The sequence below is a fragment of the Dermacentor albipictus genome, chromosome 1 (genome assembly GCF_038994185.2).
Source record: "Dermacentor albipictus isolate Rhodes 1998 colony chromosome 1, USDA_Dalb.pri_finalv2, whole genome shotgun sequence".
In the NCBI taxonomy this organism is placed as follows: Eukaryota; Metazoa; Arthropoda; class Arachnida; order Ixodida; family Ixodidae; genus Dermacentor; species Dermacentor albipictus.
Window position 1 is genome coordinate 452,842,947 of NC_091821.1, and position 21,635 is coordinate 452,864,581.

Genomic DNA, 21,635 nt, shown 5'->3' on the forward strand with positions numbered 1-21,635 from the left:
TAGATTGCAGCGGTCATTGTTGAAATGTATATGTAGATCTTTGGTCAATCCGTGCACGTATCCAGTGTGAGGATTGGCCAATAGCCGGGCAGATAAAAGTAAAGCACAAAATAAGAGGACAAAATCGAATTATAGGTAAGTTCAAATCTTCCCGTTCGCCCTGCAGACCATCGTCGTCTTCCTCCTCATCCCCTTTTTCTCGCAACATACATATTTGGTGATTGGTTGCTTTAAAACTATACCTACTCGACTGTATTGACTCATTACACTCCTAACTGATTATTTCTGCATTCGTAGCATAGAGACCACTTGTCGAAGACACTAAATGAGGATAATATGGGCGCAGCCAGCCCTTATCTCATTCCATCTTCACTCCTCACTAATTCCTCCGGCTACGTTTCGCTCTGACTCATTTGCTAGTGTGAAGTAGCTGGCCAGAAGCTCCAGTGAACATGACCCCTTTTCCCCTTTGTTGCATTTAATATTCTTCGCATAACTGATGTCCCGCATGAAAATCACACCGCTCAAGAAACATCATCACAGATAGTTGAGAAACACTGAGGACTGCAGCGTCATACTTACTGGAACTAGTCGCGTGTAGACCATCGTGAGCATTCCCTCATCTGCGGTAAGTTTCATATAAGTGGGAATACTTGCACAAATACCAGTGATATTAAAGATGCCCTGGTCGGAGAGTGCAAAAGTTATTTGGTGATTAGATCTGCAGCTTTGCGTTGCCATCATTCCTTCAAGCAGTGTTCAAGATCCTTAAGGTTCCATCGTGTGTTGTATGATCTGCATCGGTGAACACTTCTTGGATGATTCTGACGTATAATCTAATACTTAAAGGAAACCCTTTAAGAAATGATTTCAACTCAATTGTCGTACCTACTTCTATGTGAGAGGGCCACTTGGCTGCGATTTCGTTCGAATTTTCATAGATTGTTGCAAGTTCTATTACAGCAGAACAATATTCTTAATATGTCACCATCAGCAGTAGCAGCAGCAGCAGGCTATTTTTTAAGGTCACTACAGGTCGAAGACCTCTGCCTGCGATCTCCAATTAACCCGGCCTTGCACTGGCTGATTCCATCTTGCACCTGCAAATTTAGTCACTTCCCGTGCTACCTAGTTCTCTACCGGTCTCAACGGCGCTTCCCTTCCCTTCGAACTTATTCTGTAAATCCAATGGTCCACCGGTTATCTACGCTACGCTTTACAGGGCCTGCCCAGCTTAATTTTTTTGCTTAACGTCAACTAGAATGTCGACTATCCTAGAATGGCCTCCGATCCATATCGCTATCTTCCTGTCTGTTAACGTTACCGCTGACATTTTTCATTCCATCGCCGTTAGTGCGGTCGCTAACTTGTTATAGATCTTGGCTCAACTCCAAAAATGTCTGCCCCATATTTTAGCGCCGGTAGAGCATAATGACTGTACACATTTTTGTTTTAACGGCAGTGGTAAGCTCCGAGTCAGTATTTTCTGATGCCTGACCATATGCACTCCTACTAATTTTTATTCTTCTACAAAGTTCCTTCTCATAATCATTGTCGCCTGGGAGTAAGTGACCTAAATAAACGTAGACTCTAGAGGCTGACTGCCTATCCTGAATTCTTGTTTTTTTTCAAAGCTATTCAACACAATATTTATCTTCTGCCTATAATTCTTCAACCTCAATCTTACACTTTTTCTGTTAGGGTCCTCAATCATTCATTGCAATTTATCCCCAGTATTGCTGAGCAGGACAGTTTCACTTGCAAAGGAAAGATTGCTGAGATATTTGGAGTTGATTTTCCCTCCTAATTTTTATCAGTATAATAGCTTGAATCCTTCTAACTATTCATTGAATAGTACTGGAGAGATTGTGTCTCCCTGCCTAACCTCACTCCTGACAGGCAACGTTCTTCTTTCTTTGTGGAGAAGCCAGGTAGCTGTGGAATTTATGTAGATATTTCCCATGAAATTCGCGCATGCCTTCTTTACACCTTGATTGCGCAATGTCTCTACGAATTCTCGTATCTCTACTGAATCAAATTCTGTATCATAATCTATGAAAGCCATGTAGACAGGTTGATTGTACTGTGCACATATCTCTCTTGCTTTATTGATGAATTGGCAGTGATGCCTTGTAAAATGTCCCTTCCTGAAGCCAGCCTCTTCTCATAGTATATTGAAGTCACGTCTCTTCCCCTGATTTTATCCGAAATAATCTTGCCAAATACTTTACACAATACTGAAAGCAAGCTCACTGGCCCATAATTCTTAAATTCTGTAGTGTCTCCCTTTCTGTGAATTAGTATTATCTTGACGATCTTCCAGCTCTCTGGTACACTTGAAGTCGTGAAGCACTACGTATAAAGGGTCGCAAGCTTTTCAGGGGTACCACATCCATCTTTGATTAAACCTATTTTTATTCCATATCTTTTCCTGCTGCTGTTCAACGGGATATGTCTTGCAAGGCCACTCTATTTTCATCACTAGTTTAATAAGGAGCATCTGTATCATGTTCATCACAACTTCCAATGGAGGTAGCATGGCTGCTGTGGGTACTGTACAGGTCAGCATAGACTTCCTGTGCTGCGTTTACTATATCATCAAAGGCGCTGATGACATTACCGTGTATATATTTTACTGCATACATATTCGCTTGTCATATACCAAGTGTTCTTCACACCGATCTCATGATGCGTCTATTCTTTACTAATTCCTCAGTCTTCCTGAAGTTAAAATTTCGAATATCCCTTACTTTCTCCTTGTTGATGAGTTCTGACAGGTGTGCGAATTCAGTCTGATCTGTTGAATTAGACACTTTCATGCTATGTCGTTTCTTTATTAGGTCCTTTGTTACTCGAGAGAGCTTACCTCCTGGTTGCCTTGTTGCCTAACCTCCCACTTCATTTGCAGGTTCTAAAATCAGCGTAGTTGCGGTTTTATTCATTCCCTCTATAAAATCTTCATCTTCCTGTTCTGAAGCCGCATATTTGCTTGCGAGCTCCAGCCTGAATTCGTCTGCTTTTGCTGTTACTGTGTCTAGGTACACCTGTTTCTTCTTGATTAATTTTACTCTTTTTTGTTTTTATATTGAGGTGAATCCTAGACCTCACTAACCTATGGTCCCTGCAATTTACTCGACCCAACACTTCTACATACCGCAGTATGCTAGGATCAGCAGAGAGCACAAAGTCTACTTAATTCCTAGTTTCTCCATTAGGGCTTTTCTTGGTGCACTGCCTGCAACTGCGCTTTCTGAAGCAGGAATTCAATATGCGGAGCCCATTCCTTTCTATGAATTCTACCAACGTCTCTCCATTATTGTTCGTAGACTCTACGCCGTAATTGCCAATTACTTGTTGCCCAGCCTCTTTTCCCTCACTTTTTCTTTGGCGTCGTCAGTGACTGCAGTATACTAGGTTTTCTCTTTTCTCAATGCTAATTCAACACCTTTATAAAACTGTTCCATTTTTTCATCATAGTGCGTGTACGTTGGAGCATAGCTTCTACTACCCTTATTCTACAGCTCCTATTCACCTTTATTACAACGACTGCTACGCTCTCTGTTATGCTGTGGAATTCATGAATGTTTCCCGTTTTGGCCTTATTAATTAGAGGCCCTACCCCGTATTATCTCTTTTGTCCCTAATACATCTATAGCGGAGGATGTGGCCCTTTGTCAGGACTACATAAGCCTCACCAGTTATTCTAACCTCACTAAGGCCAATATTATCCCGGGAAATGTCTGATATTTACTGAATCGGTGCGGCTAAGCTAGCCTTACTCCAGCGGGTTCGAGTGTTAAACATTCCCAGGTTCTCTTTCCAGTAGCGACCTGTCTGGGTGAAGATATTCTTAGCACCTTCTGCCGGGTAGAATGTCTGACCACCATCTTGGTCTGATGCTCCCCAGCCGCTGGGGACTGAGGGCGTCATCAGCGAGGTTGCATGTGACCAAATATTGCACCAGTGAGTCCAATTTCTGTTATGGTGAGGGAGTGCCTGTGCTGATTTAGTAGGCTTTCCTGTTTGGTGTTCCCTGGTCTAGTACATCGCGATGGGCTATCGGCAATCTTTTTGTCGGCGTCTGGTGCTTCTCAAAGCCTGGAGATGTCGTGGACTGGAAGATGATTCAAACTTACGACCTTCAGATTAGCAGCCCGGTGTTGTACCTCTGCTCCAGGCCACCAAGTTTCATAATATAATGATAGGCATACAGTGAAGGATATCATCAGTGCTACCTGTGCGCGCCGAACAGTAAAAAAACTCAATCCGGTTTTGAAGCTTGTGTCGCCATATCCAGAATTTAATGATGCGTTACGGAAAGCATCACGTGAATATTCAGTGACTAGAGCTCACCTTCACAGGGAATTCCATAGAATATCAGATACGTGACCACTCTCGAACACACTGCCTGATCTTCTTTATGTGCGGAGTAAATGCCTTTTGCAAAATGTAAAATGGAAGCGCGTCAGATACCTAGAACTACTGAGACCGGACAATATAACACCGAGATATGAAACATACAAGGATTCGATTTCTTGGAACATTTTTGAGGCAGTGTTCTGCGTTTTGTTATATGATTCGACGTTAGCATCAGTGCATTGCGTATTTTTCTTTTGTTTCGGGTAGAAATATCGATCGGCAAGTTGTATGGTTAACTCACCCCCAAAGTTTCTTACGTATTTTTGTTTTCCTAATTTTATTTTTCTGTTTCCTCTGTTGTTATTTTGCAATTTTTTCACATAGGACTCATGACAAGCCATTGGAAATTGTATTAGACTTCTTTGCTTCCTGAGAAACAAGGTTCTGAGTGAGTGAGTGAGTGAGTGAGTGAGTGAGTGAGTGAGTGAGTGAGTGAGTGAGTGAGTGAGTGAGTGAGTGAGTGAGTGAGTGAGTGAGTGAGTGAGTGAGTGAGTGAGTGAGTGAAATAGAAAAGTTGGAGTGAGAAAACTTTATTTTGAATCAAAACGATTTGCGTCCGGCGAGTTAGTGGTCTGCGGAACCCGCCAAGGTTACGGCCAAGAGTTCTTGCCTCTCGGCGGCTTCCTTGGCCCCCTGGACTGCCCAGAGTTGGTCTTCCAGGTTCAAGCTGAGCAGCACGGCCGGTCGTCTCGCGCTGACGCTGTCGATGGAGGTCTCGCTCTCACGGTCCCGTATTAGTCCCTGGCATTCCCATAGCATGTGTTCTAGCGTGCTGAGTGCACTCGCAAAAATTATGGTATCGACGAACAGCGATTGCCGTCGTATGTTGTTCATGCTCGTAAGCTCAAACACTAACACTGCATTATGGTGCTGTGAAGAGATGAGTCACTGAGAAGCATCGCTGCTTAATCAAAAGAAACGAAGTTTTCATTTAAAGCTGATTTACTGGCTTCTGATCAGCATCGTAACACCAGAAGTAAGGAAAATGGATTGGCAGTGTCAGTCGCGAACAACGCGCCAATTATTTTCCGCGTCGAATGTGGCAATATTTCCCGTAACAATGTAGCATCTTATGCAATTCTTTGGACTCATGTGACGTTGGCACTGCTCCTTATTAGCGGAGTGTATCACGCACATCCAGACGGAAAAGCATTCGCATCACCTAATTTCTGATGAACCTAAATTTCCTCCCGATTTGGCATGTAATAGGTAAATTCGCTTGGTGGCCGTACATCAAAGTATTCTTTCCTGTTAGTGAATATGGAGCGCATATATGATCGCGAAAAAAAATTGTTTTATTTTTTGATAGCGCGAGCTAAACGGGGATATCTTTGGCACAATACTGAACTCTTTACTATGTTTCCACTGCTCGACAAAGACAAGACAATATTGCGTTGGCATGAGCATGGGCATATGGCGATTGAGAAAAATGTTTTTGGAATAGAAACGTGTGTCTTGTCTCATCGCTATCCCATATTCTTTCAACTCTTGTACATTTACTTCTGTTTCGGCTATTCCTTTTTTGTAATGCTTAAGTGTGCCTGTACAAAAACAGACTGATGTATCTCACCGATTTATCAGGCTTTCATCATCAGTGTTATTATTTTGAAGGAATTCAAAGTCAACCCAGAAGAAAACAGGAATACCGCTTTTGATGCGCACTGTCAATTCGGATGATGTAGGCCAGAGTGGAAAACCATACTGATTTAAATTATTTACCAGCGCTTCAGTATACATTGGCACAAGTAAATAAACTTGTAATTTTTCTTTACAAGTGAACACTCAGCGTAACACCAAACGTAATATATATGTAATTACATGGTAGTTGCCAGGACTCGGGGCATGACCAGTAAGTGAAAACAAAAAAGGGGATTGAAGGAATCGGTGGCTGATTAGCAACGGGTCCACCACAACAACGATCGAGCTACTGTGTGTGTGGTTACATTCCAATGTTGTGAATATTGTACTGTTAGCTATGTAGAAGTATTTATGTGGTAGAGTTCACTTTTTAAAAGATAATTGTGCTGACACAATACCATTGTTAGCGGCTAAAAGACTGAGCAGTGCATTATTTATGCCCCTTATATATGTTCTATTGTGTTAGATAAAAGAAGTAGAGCCGGTAGGTTCCTATGTGCTGAGGTCGTCCACATGTACAGTTTTATACACGCCAGCCGTTTTTACTACTTCCGAAAGAGTACATTACTGTTTCCACGGTCACTAATACCTACTACATGTATTGTCTACTACAGTCAATCAATTTTGCATTTCGCTGGGCAGCTATGAGAAATGTAATAGTTTTAGTTTGTAAATCATAAATACTGTCTTAAATCCCAATCAGCGTGCAATGAGAAGCCGTAATAAATAGGCAAGCATGTCTTGTCGGCCTGCTACGTGTCTCTACACCAGTTGCACAACTGAGAATATTTCACCGGAACTTGAGAAAAACAGTGCATTTTTGTTTCCTAGAAAACGTTTTTCTGTTACTCGCAGCGTCCGAAACACATGTATTTAGCGACCACGAGCAGGACGAGCAGAATTGACAAAGCTGTTCGCACTGTCTACATTAGTCGGCCGGGTTCATTAAATGCATCGCTACGGGGAGCAGAGAAGCTTAAAATATATTTAGAGGCTTTCTGCAATGCATTCAACGGCATACACGATGGAAGACAGTCGTCGCGGAATTAGCGAGCGTCGTCATCTTCACTGCTGTTCGCAGTTTCGTCTCCGACGGTGCTTTGTATCAATGTGCTCAAAATCAGGAATGATTGGAATGTGCTTCCGCGAAACGAAACGTTGTAGATGATAAACGTTTTTTTTTAGTCTAAGTTCGGCGAACATTGATGATGCATGAAGGTGTTTGTCGCCTGAGAGCTTTCATTTCTACTTCCCGCAGGTGCTTCGTGCCAGTAGCAACACCGAGCAAGACGTAACGAGTTTGCCGAGGCGACGATGGAAGGCGGAAGTGGAAACGCTGGCGGTGCCTCGTGGACCGAGAGTGAACACAGCGCGGCACTGGACTCACTGGTTGCCGCCATCGAGAATTTCACGATTGAACACCACGGCTCAGGGCAGCCGGATGCGCCTTTCGATGAAAGCTATTTGGCCAATTTATCCCTGGCTCAGATACGATGCTACATTGCGGCCCTCAATGAGTCCCAAGCCTATCTTCTGGGTTGGTTGAAACTTTACTTTTATACCTTTGTTTTTAGGGGTAGAGGCACACTGCAACAAAATCTTGGGCGACATAATAAGCCTATACTGGGCTAGCGAGGATACAGAACAGCCTACGAGCAAAACTTTTTGTTTGGATGACAAGTTTATGCGCGGGAAAGTGCTCGCAAATGTAGGCATTTTTATACGAAAATTGGAAAAATGTATTGGCGGCATACTGAGAACATGATTCCGGCCTTAGGCACTGTTCGGGATTAAGATCTCGGCATGGGGGACCTCGAGATTAGCAGATATTTTCATCGCTTGCGAGATTAGACGGAGCGTGCGGCCACCCGCGGCAGGCTGAAACATTTTGGAGGCGATGTTCTCGCACATACATCATAGCATTTTACTACTAGGTGCATACGTCGTTTGCTTCATCATATACATCATCATTATCAGCCTGTTTTATGTCCCCTACAGGAAGAAGGCCTCTCCCTGCGATCTCCAATTACCCCTGTCCTGCACCAACCGATTCCAACTAGCGCCCGCGAATTTCCTAATTTCATCGCTCTACCTAGTCTTATGTCGTCCTCAATTGCGTTTTCCTTCTCTTGGTACACATTCTGTAACCCTAATGATGCAACGCTTATCTAACCGGCGCATTACATGACCTGCCCAGCTCCATTTTTTTCCTCTTGATGTCAATTAAAATATCGTCTATACCAGTTTGCTCTCTGATCCAAACAGCTCTCTTTCTTTCTCTTAACGTTATACCTAGCAATCTTCGTTCCATCGCTCTTTGCGCAGTCCTTAACTTGTCATCAAGCTTCTTTGTCAGTCTCCTAGTCTCGACCCCATATATCAGCACTGGTAAAATGCAGTGATTGTACACCATCCTTTTCAATCATAATGGTAAGCTTCCAGTCAGTAGCTGGAAATGACTGCCGTATGCGATCCAACCCATTTTTATTCGTCTGTGGATTTCCTTCTCATGATCAGGGTTCTTTGTGATTAATTGACCCATGTAAACGTACTCCTTCACAGACTCTCGGAGCCGACTGGAGATCCTGAACTCTTGTTCATTTGCCCGGGTATTTATCATTACCTTTGTATTTTGCATAATAATCTTCAATCCCACTCTTACATTCTCCCTGTTAAAGTCCTAAATCATTTGTTGTAAATCATCTGCATTGTTGCTGAATAGAACAATGTCATCGGCAAACCAAAGGTTGCTGAGATATTCGCCATCGACCTCTACTCCTAAGCCTTCCCAGTGTAATAGTGTGAATATTTCTTCTAAGCACGCATTGAATACCATTTGGGAGATTGTGTCTCTCTGTTTGACCTCTTTCTTTAAAGGTATCTTGCTGCTTTTCTTGTGTAGAATTAAGGTAGCTGTAGAACCTCTGTAGATATTTTCCAAAGTATTTACGTAAGCCTGCTGTACTCCTTGATTAAGTAATGCCTGTATTACTGCTCGTATCTCTACTGAATCAAATGCCTTTTCGTAATCTATGAAAGTCCTATAGAGAGGCCTATTGTACTCTGCAGATTTCTCGATACCCGGATTGATGACATGGATGTGATCCATTGTGGTGCATCCCTTCCTGAAGCCAGCCTGTTCCCTTGGTTGACTAAAGTCCAGTGTTGCCCTTATTGTATTGGAGATTATTTTGGTAAATATTGCATATACTGGGAGCAAGCTAATGGGCCTATAAATTTGCAATTATTTAACGTCTTCCTTTTTGTGGATTAGTATGATGTTTGCATTCGTCCAGTTTTCTGGGACCCTTGCAGTTGATAGACACTTCGCATAAACAGCCGCCAGTTTTTCAAGCATCATGTCTCCTCCATCTTTTATTAAACTGACTGTTATACCATCTTCTCCTCCGTCGTTTTCTTAGGCGCTATTAAAGGCTCTCGATAAGAAAATCACACAACTAACGGTGCGGCAGCTTTGCAAAGATTACTTAAATAGCGTGTACTGTACTCATTTACTTACAGTTTAGATAAAGTTGAATTTCGTTGCAGTGTGCCTTAATGATAATGTGCCATTTCTTGGTCATTCTGTATATTGTCAAGCTCTTCTGTAAAACTAACTTTATTCAAGGAAAGATGAGCATATTTTACTTTATTATTATATCAGTTCAATCCAAGTCAATTAGAATATTTCGCTCTTCACTGTTGAAAGCTGCTTGTTCGAACGTTTACTTTCGTGTGGCTTGAAGGAGGTTGTTTAACGCTCCCTTGAGTCTGGGAGCAAACTGTAGCGAATAAGCGAATATTTTGAAAGTCTTTTAGAACCTAATCAATGGGCCATCGTATTTCCGTCACCAAATTGACAGTCGCGCATTCTCTCGACGACTGCGTGATTCAAGAGAGCCCGCCGTTGTGTCGCCAGAATGACCGTACCGCCGTGCGCGTGACCAGTAGCGTCATCCCTTTTTACCATCCGTGCTGCAACATAGGCCGTCTCTGTAATGCCGTTCCCAACTGTTTCTGGAAGCAGATCAGCAGCCCGAGGTCGACCACGCTTTGGCCGAAATGAGTTGCTTGCTGAGGAAGCTAGCCGATACCCCAAATAGCCAAGTAACGCGAGACGCCGAAAGACCGGCTAGGGAAAGGTTGCGAGATTCTACACTGCATACAATTGTAAGGCGCAATCGCCCGACCAAGTTATTAGGCTGGGCATCCAACGGGCTCTAGGGAGGCATCCAAAAAGAAAGGAGTGATGCGCGAAAGAGGCATGAATAAAACAAGGTCATGGAAGAAGTTCCAGTGTGCCGTGCCGGATAAAACGAAACCCTCTTGTTGCCTTCTTTTTATTCGACGTTCCGAGGGATAAGCTCACATAGCTCCTGTCCAATGTGTCTCGCCTCGTCATTTATAATCTCCTGCTATTATCTCTGCAAAGTGCTCTCGTGTTTCAGTGTCGGGCTACAGCTGCAGAGCAGGTATTCGGAAACTTATATAATGTTGGGTTCTGCTGAAACAGAGAACAAGAGACTGAAAGAATGGCACAGCAATACAGTGTTGCGCGTAACAACGGTGGGTAATGCATAACGGATTGACGAAGGCGATGCGCTTCCAACGGGGATTCGTTATCATGATTTATGGTGTTTAAGAAAGACATGACTGGTCGCTGTTCTACTGAAGAAGGATTTAGACAGTGTTATTCTTCACTATTGCAGATAAAACATTGCGTGCGACAGCCGCAGCTGGTGAACCACATCTTTCATAGAGCTGTTCCCAACCTTTCTTATACTGCGAGCTATCATAACGCGTTCGCGAAGAGATAAATGTTCCTAAGAAGCACGCAAGCCCTTGGCTCAACATTAGAGTTCTACGGCTGAGTTCAGAAAGCTGTTTGCTCGCGATAGCTGTCTGCATTTGCCCAGACGCTTCCGCTTGTAATATTTCCAACATCGCTATTCGCTAGCGCCTGGTCATACGGAACATTCCACAGTAGCAACTTGCTACTGAACACGCACCTTGATGTAGCCTGTATGCACACTGGCAGCACTATCTTGCATGTCTAGCTAGTCCTCTTTCGCGTGTGTCAGCCTCCAGGTGAAATCGCCTTCTGTCATTTCGTGTAGCAGTGTGAAAGAATCGAAGTTTTCCGCCCAGTCACTCCTCTGTGGACAAGACTCGTGGAGATCGTGTTTCAGACATAGCGAGAATCTAAAGCGTTATTATAGCCGAAAGTCCACTGAGGTTACTGACATCAAGACTGGCCCACCCAAGAGATGCCGAGGAACCATCCGTGAACTGCACAACAAAGATGATGATCCGGGCAAGTTGGAAAAAATTATTCTCAAGCACTTCCCTAGTACTTTCTTGGACTGTTTTACGTGTGGCTAACCTTGGCTTAGGTGACCTTAGTTGGATTTCATCAGCCATCGCCACGCGCATCTGTGGAGCTCGCACAACGTAATGGAACGCAACGAAGTCTTTGTGCAGTATATTACAAGTCGAGGACCCGAATCTGATGCACATGCCGCGCGCTTGTTCTTTGGAGGTTAGCAAGTGTCAGCGACTTCAACCAAAACGCGGCTGTTCCTGCTTCCGCAGACGACAACGGGGGACCTCTTTCCTGTCACCGCACGTGGGATGGCCTGTCCTGCTGGCCAGTGACGAATGCTGGAGCTGTGGCCGTACTGCCTTGTTTCTCGTTTCTCAACGACCTCTTCTACGACACGTCGAGTAAGCACGATGGCCTTGTCTGTGTGGTGTTTGATATTTTATGCCATAGGAAAACGCAACTCGGTCTAACACATTATTCGCCACCCCAATCGAGGGGGCTGGCATATCAAGTAGCAGTCTGTGGTATAAAATTACAAACAGGAATAAGGTGCCTGCGAATTGCTCGTCTACGTTTCGATAGGCGGGCCTATCTTCGACAAAGCCAATTAAGAAAGATCCACTAGTCGAAACCTAGGCCAGCCTTTCGTTTACATCACAATATTCTCCTTTATTGCCCGAACTTTTTTTGTCATTAGGCTGGTCACAGTGAAATATACATTATTTTTCTTATGAAAACGTGGCTCCGAAGAATACTACCCAGGAACAGCCATGACTACAACATTACGTGTGACGTATCCAGAGGGGAGGAAAAGAAGGAAGGAAATGCTAGGAGATCAACCATGCTTGCGTCATGTTTGCTAGTTTGTGCAGGGGAATCGGGTAAATGGGCAAAATGCCCGTGTGCCGTGCCTTGGGAGCGCGTTACAGAGCCCCAGGTGGCAAAAATGAATCCCGAGTTCTCCTCTACGTTTTCCCTCATAATTAGATAGAGGTTTTGACATTTGAAACCCAAAAAAATTATTTTGATCAAGAGCCATTTCAAGGAGGCGAAAGAGTTCGGAAGAATAATTTTGAATGTATCGGATGTTCTTTTCTTTTCTCCCCGCCTTCCCACTCTCCCGCTCTTGTCCCCTCGTCTCCGGAACGACGCTCACAGACGTCAGGCGACAGCGCTCATTACCTCTCAAGTCTCTCCATTTATAACCAACCGCCACCGACAAAAACTGCACGTGACGTCACTGCACTAAACCTTTAAAACTAACATGCCGGGGATGACGAGGCGGCGTTTGACGAAGTTACGTCCTCCTATCGAAACACTGGCCAGCCTTTCTGAGGCACCTTATCCCTATTTACAAACTTTGTACCATCGTGTGCTATTCCATCTGTCAGCCCCCTTCTTGATTTTGGATTTTGATGTGACACATTTTGTTGTTTATTGTTTTCGCCACTCTTTGTTGGTTATCACGTCACCGCGCAACTAATGCCACCTTGTTCAGCTTCTGCGACCAGTGACAATAAAAATATGATACCTTCCGATAACATGCTGAGATCCGTAATAGGATCTCCATGTATAATGAACGACAGTTTCGTAATATGTAAGCAGAAAAAACATACACTCTAAATCTCTGTAGCGAAGAGATTTTTAATGCGTTATTTTTTTCTGACATCGTGGCTATTTAGTTTTGGCATCATTTTATTGCTGAGCAAGACTGCAAAGTGTGATTCGGCTCGCAATAAATGGGCGAGTGAAATGCGCACCGGGCACCCATTTGCCCTTGAGAACTGTTGTCTCGTTACTCGTCCATGCGCTCACGAAAACAGGGCAAATCCGTTTATCTCATCACAAAGAGTACGTTAGAAATGTCGCCTTTTACGGCTTTTCTGACGATTGATGCCTCAGAACACTGCACGCTATGAAATCACACAAGAACTGAAAGCAAGGCTTTTTCGAGTTGATTAATTAAAACGTTGCAGTTTTGTTTGAAAAGCGAAGCATTGATTGAGACAACAATTTATATATGAGTGCGTAAACGTTCGCTTCCTAACTAAACTAACAAATTACGGCGCGAGCAGGCAAACATGAACACATATGACACGCTGTCAGATCCCTGGAGGGAGAAGAGCGGCAGCAGCGGCGAGCGAATTCCACTTCGTGCTGCCCCTCAGTTCAAGGCTAACAAGGCGCGCGAGAACACAGCGCCCACAAAACCATCAGCTACCCTGTGCTCATCCCCTCCATGCGCGCGCACATGTCCTCACCCCCTCCCTCAGCTTGCGCGCGCGAAAAGTCGACGCGCACTTTCCCTGCCTTCTTCTATAACGCGCGCGAGATGAGGCTGCCGCACGAAGCCACGGTCCTTAATTACGGAAAAACATCGCGATACCGATGACGCCAGCAAAAATTTCCATTGAGTATCCGATTATGCGGAGTTCCATATAATTGATATCACACTAATAAGCCCACCACTGCAGACGGACAATGAACACAAACGAAGTGAACAGAGAAATGAGCCCGGGTGATGTACTACACGTAACCGAAGGTGCAACCTCAGTGGGTAAACGATTCTGATACGATTGTGAAACGATTGTGATAGCCACTAGATCAGTTGTACGCGCTCTATGCACAGCTGCGCTCAGCTGTCCTATGATTTTTATTGGAAAAAGCAGAGATTACACGAAAGAACCAGGAGCTAAACTAACTCAACGAAAAAAGAAGTAGGTGTCAAAATTCTTATTGCCAATTATGGGAAAGGAGCGAGAAGAAAAAGAAAACAGCAATACCACTCCGGATTACTTCATGTTAGCGTAGCCGAAACAGTTGACGCAGATCTGATGAAACAGAATTGACAACGTGGAGGATACAACTATCAATTTCCACCTGCTATGCGTGGCACTCTCCTGCACGGCTCATCGCCCTCTAAAAGCGCGGAGTGGGTTTCGCGACTTCCCATCTGTGAATTGTCTGGATCAATTTCGTAGACTGTTTCGCGGAACTGGAGTGTCTGACATATCACTGCTCCCTGGAATGTAGCGGTGGGCTCACGGCATGCTTGTCAATTTCTGACACTGTAGAAAAAGAAAGAAAGCAAAGGAAGAAATAAAAGGGACTCGTGTCTGTCACTTTTCCACCAATAGCAGCATTTCGGCTTCACGAAGCGGCAATCTCCATTTACTTCATCATGCACGGCTATTCAAAACAAACCGAAAGCACAGAAGAGAATAATATTAGTGCTACGAACAATCGGTATACAATGTTAACGTTTGGGTACGTTATGAATCATTATCAGGTTAGTATTTTATTCTACTTTTTGCTATATAAATGTACGTTAATATACTGTGCGATCTAAATACCGCCATTACTTGTAGAGCCCACAGGGCCTCTGTTAGCAGAATTATTATAAAGCTTCACATTGGAAAGACCTACCTGCACCTGTAGCGCATAGAGGCGCTCGTCGGGACGCATAGTTATGAAAATCAATAGTTGCGTCATGACTTCGCTTTTCTAGCAGGAGGTGCTCGCAGAAATCAACGTGTTTCAGCCACGGACATAAGAAATGCGACGCGTGCAGGCATACAAAACGGGAAGATCGGGTTAGCAATTATTTGCACTAGCAGCGCAGCCGTTCCACTGAATGAGTCTCCAATAGCGTAGATTTGAAACAAAGCATTTTCCCGTTACACCAAAGATGATTCACTTGTAAGTACGCGCACGTATATACCAAGCCTTTACAACATGTACAGCCGGTTGGAGACTTCGTAACTATGAAAGTCAACAATGTGTATTGTACCATTATACTTTGCATTACAAATTAAATACTGCAGCGCATTTCGATGGGGGCGAAATGCGAAAACACCCGTGTACTTAGATTTAGGTGCACGTTAAAGATCCCCAGGTGGTCGAAATTTCCGGAGTCCTCCACTACGGTGTGCCTCATAATCAGAAAGTGGTTTTGGCACGTAAAACCTCATAATAAAAAAAAAGTACTGCAGGTGGTCCTAAATGCAGTCTTAGTGCCTATACGTTGCCTGGCAAAAGAAATTCGGATAATGCAATGGCTGGCTGTTAAAGCAGGTGATAGCCAGGTGGTGCGGTATCTTAAAATGATTACTCTATTCCGATGACATGTTCGTGCTTGTGTTTCTGTTGTACACTTATAGCCTTTATTCGCTGTATATTGGCGTTCCTAACCTTCGGACATGCTCTGTTAGTCTTTTGTTATTTTGTTATATAATACTGACTATCTTTTGTAACTGCATTAGCGGTTCAACATTTTGTTGTTTCATCTAAGATTTGATGTAGACGCCTGCTTGTGCGAGAAAAATTCACAGATAAAGAAAGTAGAAGCACGTGATATCATGTTTTGGCGTGGGTCATCACATGCCTGTTAGCGCGTTAGCGTCATAAGATGGGCGCATGTGTTGAAACTCAAACAAGTCCTTACACTTCCCAATTAAAGATGGACGATGGCAAGAGAGATGCAAAACTATTGGCGATTCTGCTCTTTTTTTTTTCTCGCTCGTTTTCAGAGCTCCACTTGCTCTGATAATTTCCTCGCACAACAGATGAGTTTTTTCTGTGGAAACAACGACAAACTGCGGAATTGCACCTCAACCTTCCGACGCTATACCGTGCGCCAAACCTAGTGTGTCGCGGTGAGGTGATCATTATAAAAAACAGGGTAGTCTTCCACCTATGAGCCTTAATGTGCTTGATTATTTTTGACTTAGACAGTGTTGTCCTTTCATTGTCAATGTACATTTCCTATGCTAGAAGTAGGCGTTATTGCTACCTGCACTTTGGATTTTTGACTCTCTTTTCTGGGTTATCCTTAATAAGAGAACAATATTCTCTCTTTATGGAATTATTGTTATTCCACATTTTGCAGAATTTTGGCACCAATCATTGTCTTATGGTTGCAGGACTATCGCTAATGCTGTGGTCCTTTTGAAGTGCATGCTTTCAATTCATCTCACGCAATAAAGGATTCTCAAATTTGGACAGTATCCTTGCTAATTTCCAAGCCATTCTTTTTTCGTCTTTAAGCTCCCTGGTCAGGGACGAATGTATATTTTGTAAAATTTTATATGTATATTTTATATTTTTAATGCAATATTTATGATAATAATAATAAACATTCAGCCACCAATGAAGGCAATTAAGTGGAGGTAATAACTGCCCTAATGTTACAACATGAACACTAATTTGCCGTAGCCATGTTTGTCCTTTCAAATTCCCCTTTGTGACTTTTTTTTCGCAGTATTCAATTGGTGAGTTTTTAATGAATGATCACGCGTAAGAAATATTGATGAAGGACCAGAAGAGCTGCGTGTGAAAATGAAATGCATACTAGTGAACTTATACCAACATTACCAAACTTTGTTTAGGATAACCTCGATTTCATTTTTATATAAAATGAGCGAAGGTGATAATTTTCGTTTGACGATTTCAAAAGGCTAATAGATAGGACTTTCATACTTGCTGTTCACTTTCTTGTTACATATATATTAACTGGACTAGGTGTCACAACCATGGTCTGAATGAATTTTCTACTATCGACCCAAATCAGATATTCCAAATTCGCGGAACGAAATAAAGTTCCGGCTTAGAGTGTTCGACAATGACTGAGTGTAATCACACTGTCACATTTACAAATTTCAATGTCATTTAGCTAAACAGTGACGGAATTCAGTGGGAAACTACCTATTCCGTCATTTAGCAGGACGCGGGAGCTTTGTTCTGCCCAACACAGTGGCGCCAATTCCTCGACTGCGCTATATAACTGCAAATCATATTGGCATTTATTTCGGATCAAAGATTAAGCGCGATGCGAAGCCTGATGCTATTCTCCGTTTCAGTGCCCTTTGAAGGTTTGAAGAAATAAATCAACCTGTGATTGCAGCAAAAAAAAAGAAACAAAAGAAAAGACGAATGTTTGAGGACACTTTTTTCAAATATTCCAATCGGTGTATTTCGTTTGCTGTCATGGTTGACGCCCACAAAAGAAGTGTTATTTCTGAACGTTTTAACCAGACAACGCAACGAGGACGTGCCTCGAGAACGGAACGTGGGCAGACAGGTCGGACTACTCTGGCTGCAAGCCACTCGTCGATGTCGAGAGAGAGGTGAGTCGTGCTTGTAATACTGGTGCTGACGGCGAAGGTGTCGCTCACGGTGTGCGTGCTGTCCAAGCTGTTATTCGAGCCTCCGTTCGCCACCCCTTATTTTGACTAGAGTGCCTCTTTTCCTAACAAAAGAAAATTATATCCCGTGCCAAGAACGTTATTACCGCGAAGACATGCGATAACGCGGGAGATATTCTTCGCGATATTGACTTAAAATAGTTATCAGTACAAAAAGTTTGCGTAAGATACGCAAGTCCTATAGCACTGATTGCGTTCGGCATGTTGACGGCGAAGCGTTGCAGTCTAGGCTTCCGTTAGCGTCGCAGTAGAAGAAAATAATCTGACTTTCTGTGCTTGTGCTCACGTGATCGATCACGCATGCAGAATTAGAAAGACGCCATAATAGGTCCACGGAAAAAGGAAATCTGTGGTGCACTTTCTATTAGCGCAGCTCGTTTTCTATCCGTCCTGGAGCATCATCGATCTTTGTGTCGATCGCTGTCTGCGATATGGCTTTTAGTCCCCGCGGAATGGCGAAATCAGCAGCAGCACAATGGACGAAACATCCCGGCAGAGAAGCTTGTGCTTCAGCGTTGTGTCGGCGTCAAAATGTCGCCGTTGGCGCTACAAGGCCGGTAGGCGGGAAATTCGCAACGCAAATGGATAACCCTCACGGCTGGATGGCAAGTCGTGCGATTTCACCACAAGCAAAGTGCTTCTAAGGTAGTTCTGAGCGTCAGGAAGAATCTTGCGCGGGTCCGTGTACGAACGCTAAAGCAAGCGCAGTATCACCGGTGCCTTTCCATTACTAATGTAGTAAGCAGTTCGGATGCAGTTGTAAGAATTTCATAACATTTCATAATTGGCCTTAGCGAAGCTTGAGGGCTGTTCGGCACGCGCCATCGAGGCTCTCCACGGCGGAATCTTCTTTCGTATCCTTTGTCAACCGCCATGTGCATAGCGAACGGCATTAAGTAACCTATCACAGATACTCCATTCTCTGAAAGGAAGGTTTTACTTCGATTTACTTCGCTTTGTCACGGCATTCAGTGAGCATAACTTTCGATTATGGTTTCCCAAAGATTTATTTCTTCATCTAAATAACAAGCGGTGATAATCACGGGAACTAAGGGGCACCGGTTTAGCTTTTTAGAGCGCAGCTCTTTGGCGTCCGTTCCTGGGTTTCGCGTCGTCGTCGGCGTTGTCGTCGGCCTCGTAACCAGCTCCGCCCCCCGTTCATCCCCCCAGCGCTAGCAGCGACCGACTGATACCGCTGGATGCCGCTGACGCCGCTAGAGAGTCAAGATAACGTGACTGCATAGAACACCGTCGCCGCCATGCAGAAAGAGGAGGAAAGGGTCCCCCCCCCCCCCTGTTCTTGTGTGGCGGATAGGGTGCTCTTCAGTTGCCGACGCGCCGGTTATTTCACGTAGGCCCCGGCACGTCGACGAATACGTGACCACCTTCCCACGGCTAGACCTGGTTCTTAGCGCTGCGGAAGCGAGGGTATCATATTGTTTGTGTCGGCATCGGCGGCGTTGTCCCTGAAACCAACTCCGCAGCTGGGGTTGACTCACTATCGGCGTCAGCGGCATCAGTCAGTCGCTGCTATCTCTTCCCTCCTCCCTTTATCGTGTTGTCCGCTTGCTGCGCGCGCTTCTGCCCCCATCGTTTGCCGCTGGGTGTACACGCCGCCCCCTTTCCCCCTCTTACTGCGAGTCTCCGGTTGTCAAAGCGCCGGCTCGAACTTAATTCCTTTCTTCGCTCCTCCTCCAATGCAACCCCTGTGCGGTGGCAATCAGAGAGCCAGATCGGTGGTGGCGGATCTGTATATGTGCACCGCCCGAGCCGAAATCGCCGCTGCCGTTCGCCACTGTGATAAATTCTGTGACAGCGCATACATGTGTTGCTCGATTTCTTTGCCTCAATCTACCGAAAAGGTGAAACAGCTTATTTGCTGCGCCCAAATTTCGCATTAGGAAGTAACGTAATCGTCGGTAATTTTTTTTTTATCCACAGTCAAACACCACTTATTTAAGATATGGAGTATGCCATGTACTTCTTACGTTTCAGTTATTTACTCATACTCGCTGTTAAACATCCCTTGGGGGTCGTTATAGCGACGTTTAATTAAATGAAATAGGCGGAAATGCGCATATATTTCAAAAGTGATAAAATTAGAAGCTAAAGAAGGATATCCAACTGGTTAATGTCGAGGTCCGAATTAGATTGATTGTCCGCAACAGACATTCGGCCTCTTTTGATCGGGAAAGGAAAACACAAAGCCTTTTGTTCGTAAGTACTGCTAGCCACTGGGCAGCAGCCTTCGCTCTAGTATTTAGGAATCACGATTGGCTGCTGCGAGAACTTTAGAATATGTGCAGCCTGCAAAGCTTTTTCGCATTAGTGATGTAGTTTAGGTAGTTTTCCAAAAAATAATTTGGTGGCTAGATGGGCTGAGTGGAACTTGGTGTTGACTTTATTCAACCGCAAAAGCAATTGGTTGTATACTTTGTGAGTGCCACAGGTAAATTGGTTGCTCATTTTTAATTTTTTCACCTCCGCCTTTTATATCTAGGACACATCGGCACACATACCTTGCTAAATCCTTCCATGCACTTGAAGTTGTTATCCTTATGTTTAAGGCAACATTTCCAAAGTCTTTTTACTGCGATACCGTAGCTTAGCATGCCGGAGTGTTACGAAAGTCCGTTATTCGTCTGGAACACATTGTAAACTCATTCCATGGCTTTAGTATTTCTTGTAATTCGTTATTTTTGTGTTTCTTTTTCAATGTTTTCTAGCCTTTAAATTAAAATCTATACGTACGACATATAGGACGTCTCAACTAACGTTAGCCAAGCTGGCCAGCAAAAAGAATAATATTTAAAAAACAAGGTGCAAGATAAGATTTTAAGACATACATTGTTCAAACATCATACCTCTGATGACTGAGCACCGTTGTTGTTGTGATTGTATCTCGCACCTTTTCTTACAACATTTGCTTTCTATGAACAACTTGGCTCGCGTTAGCTAGGGCGTACAATATATGCTATATTGTTTTCTCGATAAATTGGGCTAGTGCGCGCCTTAATCAGTGAGTCATTTGTCACGAAACGCTTCTGTTAGGATGCATAGCGCATTGCTTACATTGTTACCAATATTCTGAAGCGTAGCATGGATGACATAAAAAAGATCTAAAGGTGTATTAGCAGTGCTGGGTGTATGAATTGGCGGGTTGGCTTGAAATTGTCACCCGAAATTCGCTTCGACAGAGGGACACCAGTTGACACGGACTTTCTAACTCAGTCCAAATCCTAAAACGGTTTGTCAGGTTACTTACACAGTTGGCGCAATCTCGATACAGCCGTTCATATTTAGTGCTACAATTTAACGATGACACCATCTGAGCTGCCACTAATAATTAGGCCCATGACCCGTGGTTGCTCAGTGGTTTTTGGCGTTCTACTGTTGATGAGGAGAGCGCGGCTTCGACTTTGGGCTGCGTAAGAATGTGAAATCTCTAAGGTACCTCGCTTGGGTGCACGTTGAAGAATGCAAGTTGTTCAGCATAATTTGGTTGCGATGTGAGCTTGTTGGTCAGCCATATTTAATTGGGATGAACTGTAGAGCAACATCGGGGCAAGGACACGGTGAAGGAAGCCCAATCTGTCGCTCGTGTTTTATTGTGTCGATGTCCTTTCTCTACGCTGTGCTTCATCTTATCTGACTGATAGGAGCTCACTATGATTTCTCTCCAAAGCAATGCATTGCGCGGGGACGTTAGAAGGCATTAATTAAACCACTGTGCTCTTCGCCTTGGCCAGCTGAAATCACGCGTAGCTGTCAAGTGAAACATACTGAAGTCGCTTGCTAAGTAATTAGATTGTGCAATGTTGCTTTGATGATTCATCCTGTGAATTATTACAAACTTACTTTTGTCACAACAGCCTTTCTCTGAACGCACCATGCAGCCGTCGTACATGATGTATTGTTTTCTGTTTCCTGTGGTGAATTTGCTTTCCCTTTTAATAGGTGGACGAGACAACATTGTACTATATTGGTTATGGGGTGTCTCTCTTCGCTTTAACCATTGCCCTCTGGATATTTCTTTATTACAAGTAAGTAAT

The 21,635-nt window shown here is 43.9% G+C and overlaps 1 protein-coding gene across 1 annotated transcript in view; it reads left to right on the forward strand.

The window, feature by feature from the left end:
- Window positions 1-21,635, forward strand: part of LOC139054374 (diuretic hormone receptor-like) — a 131,341-nt gene that overhangs the window by 57,025 nt on the left and 52,681 nt on the right. Inside the window, exons 2-5 of the mRNA XM_070531287.1 lie at window positions 7,316-7,594; window positions 11,650-11,781; window positions 17,414-17,505; window positions 21,541-21,626. Of these exons, the coding sequence (XP_070387388.1) occupies window positions 7,372-7,594; window positions 11,650-11,781; window positions 17,414-17,505; window positions 21,541-21,626 (533 nt within the window). The 5' untranslated portion in view covers window positions 7,316-7,371. The remainder of the gene's footprint in view (window positions 1-7,315; window positions 7,595-11,649; window positions 11,782-17,413; window positions 17,506-21,540; window positions 21,627-21,635) is intronic.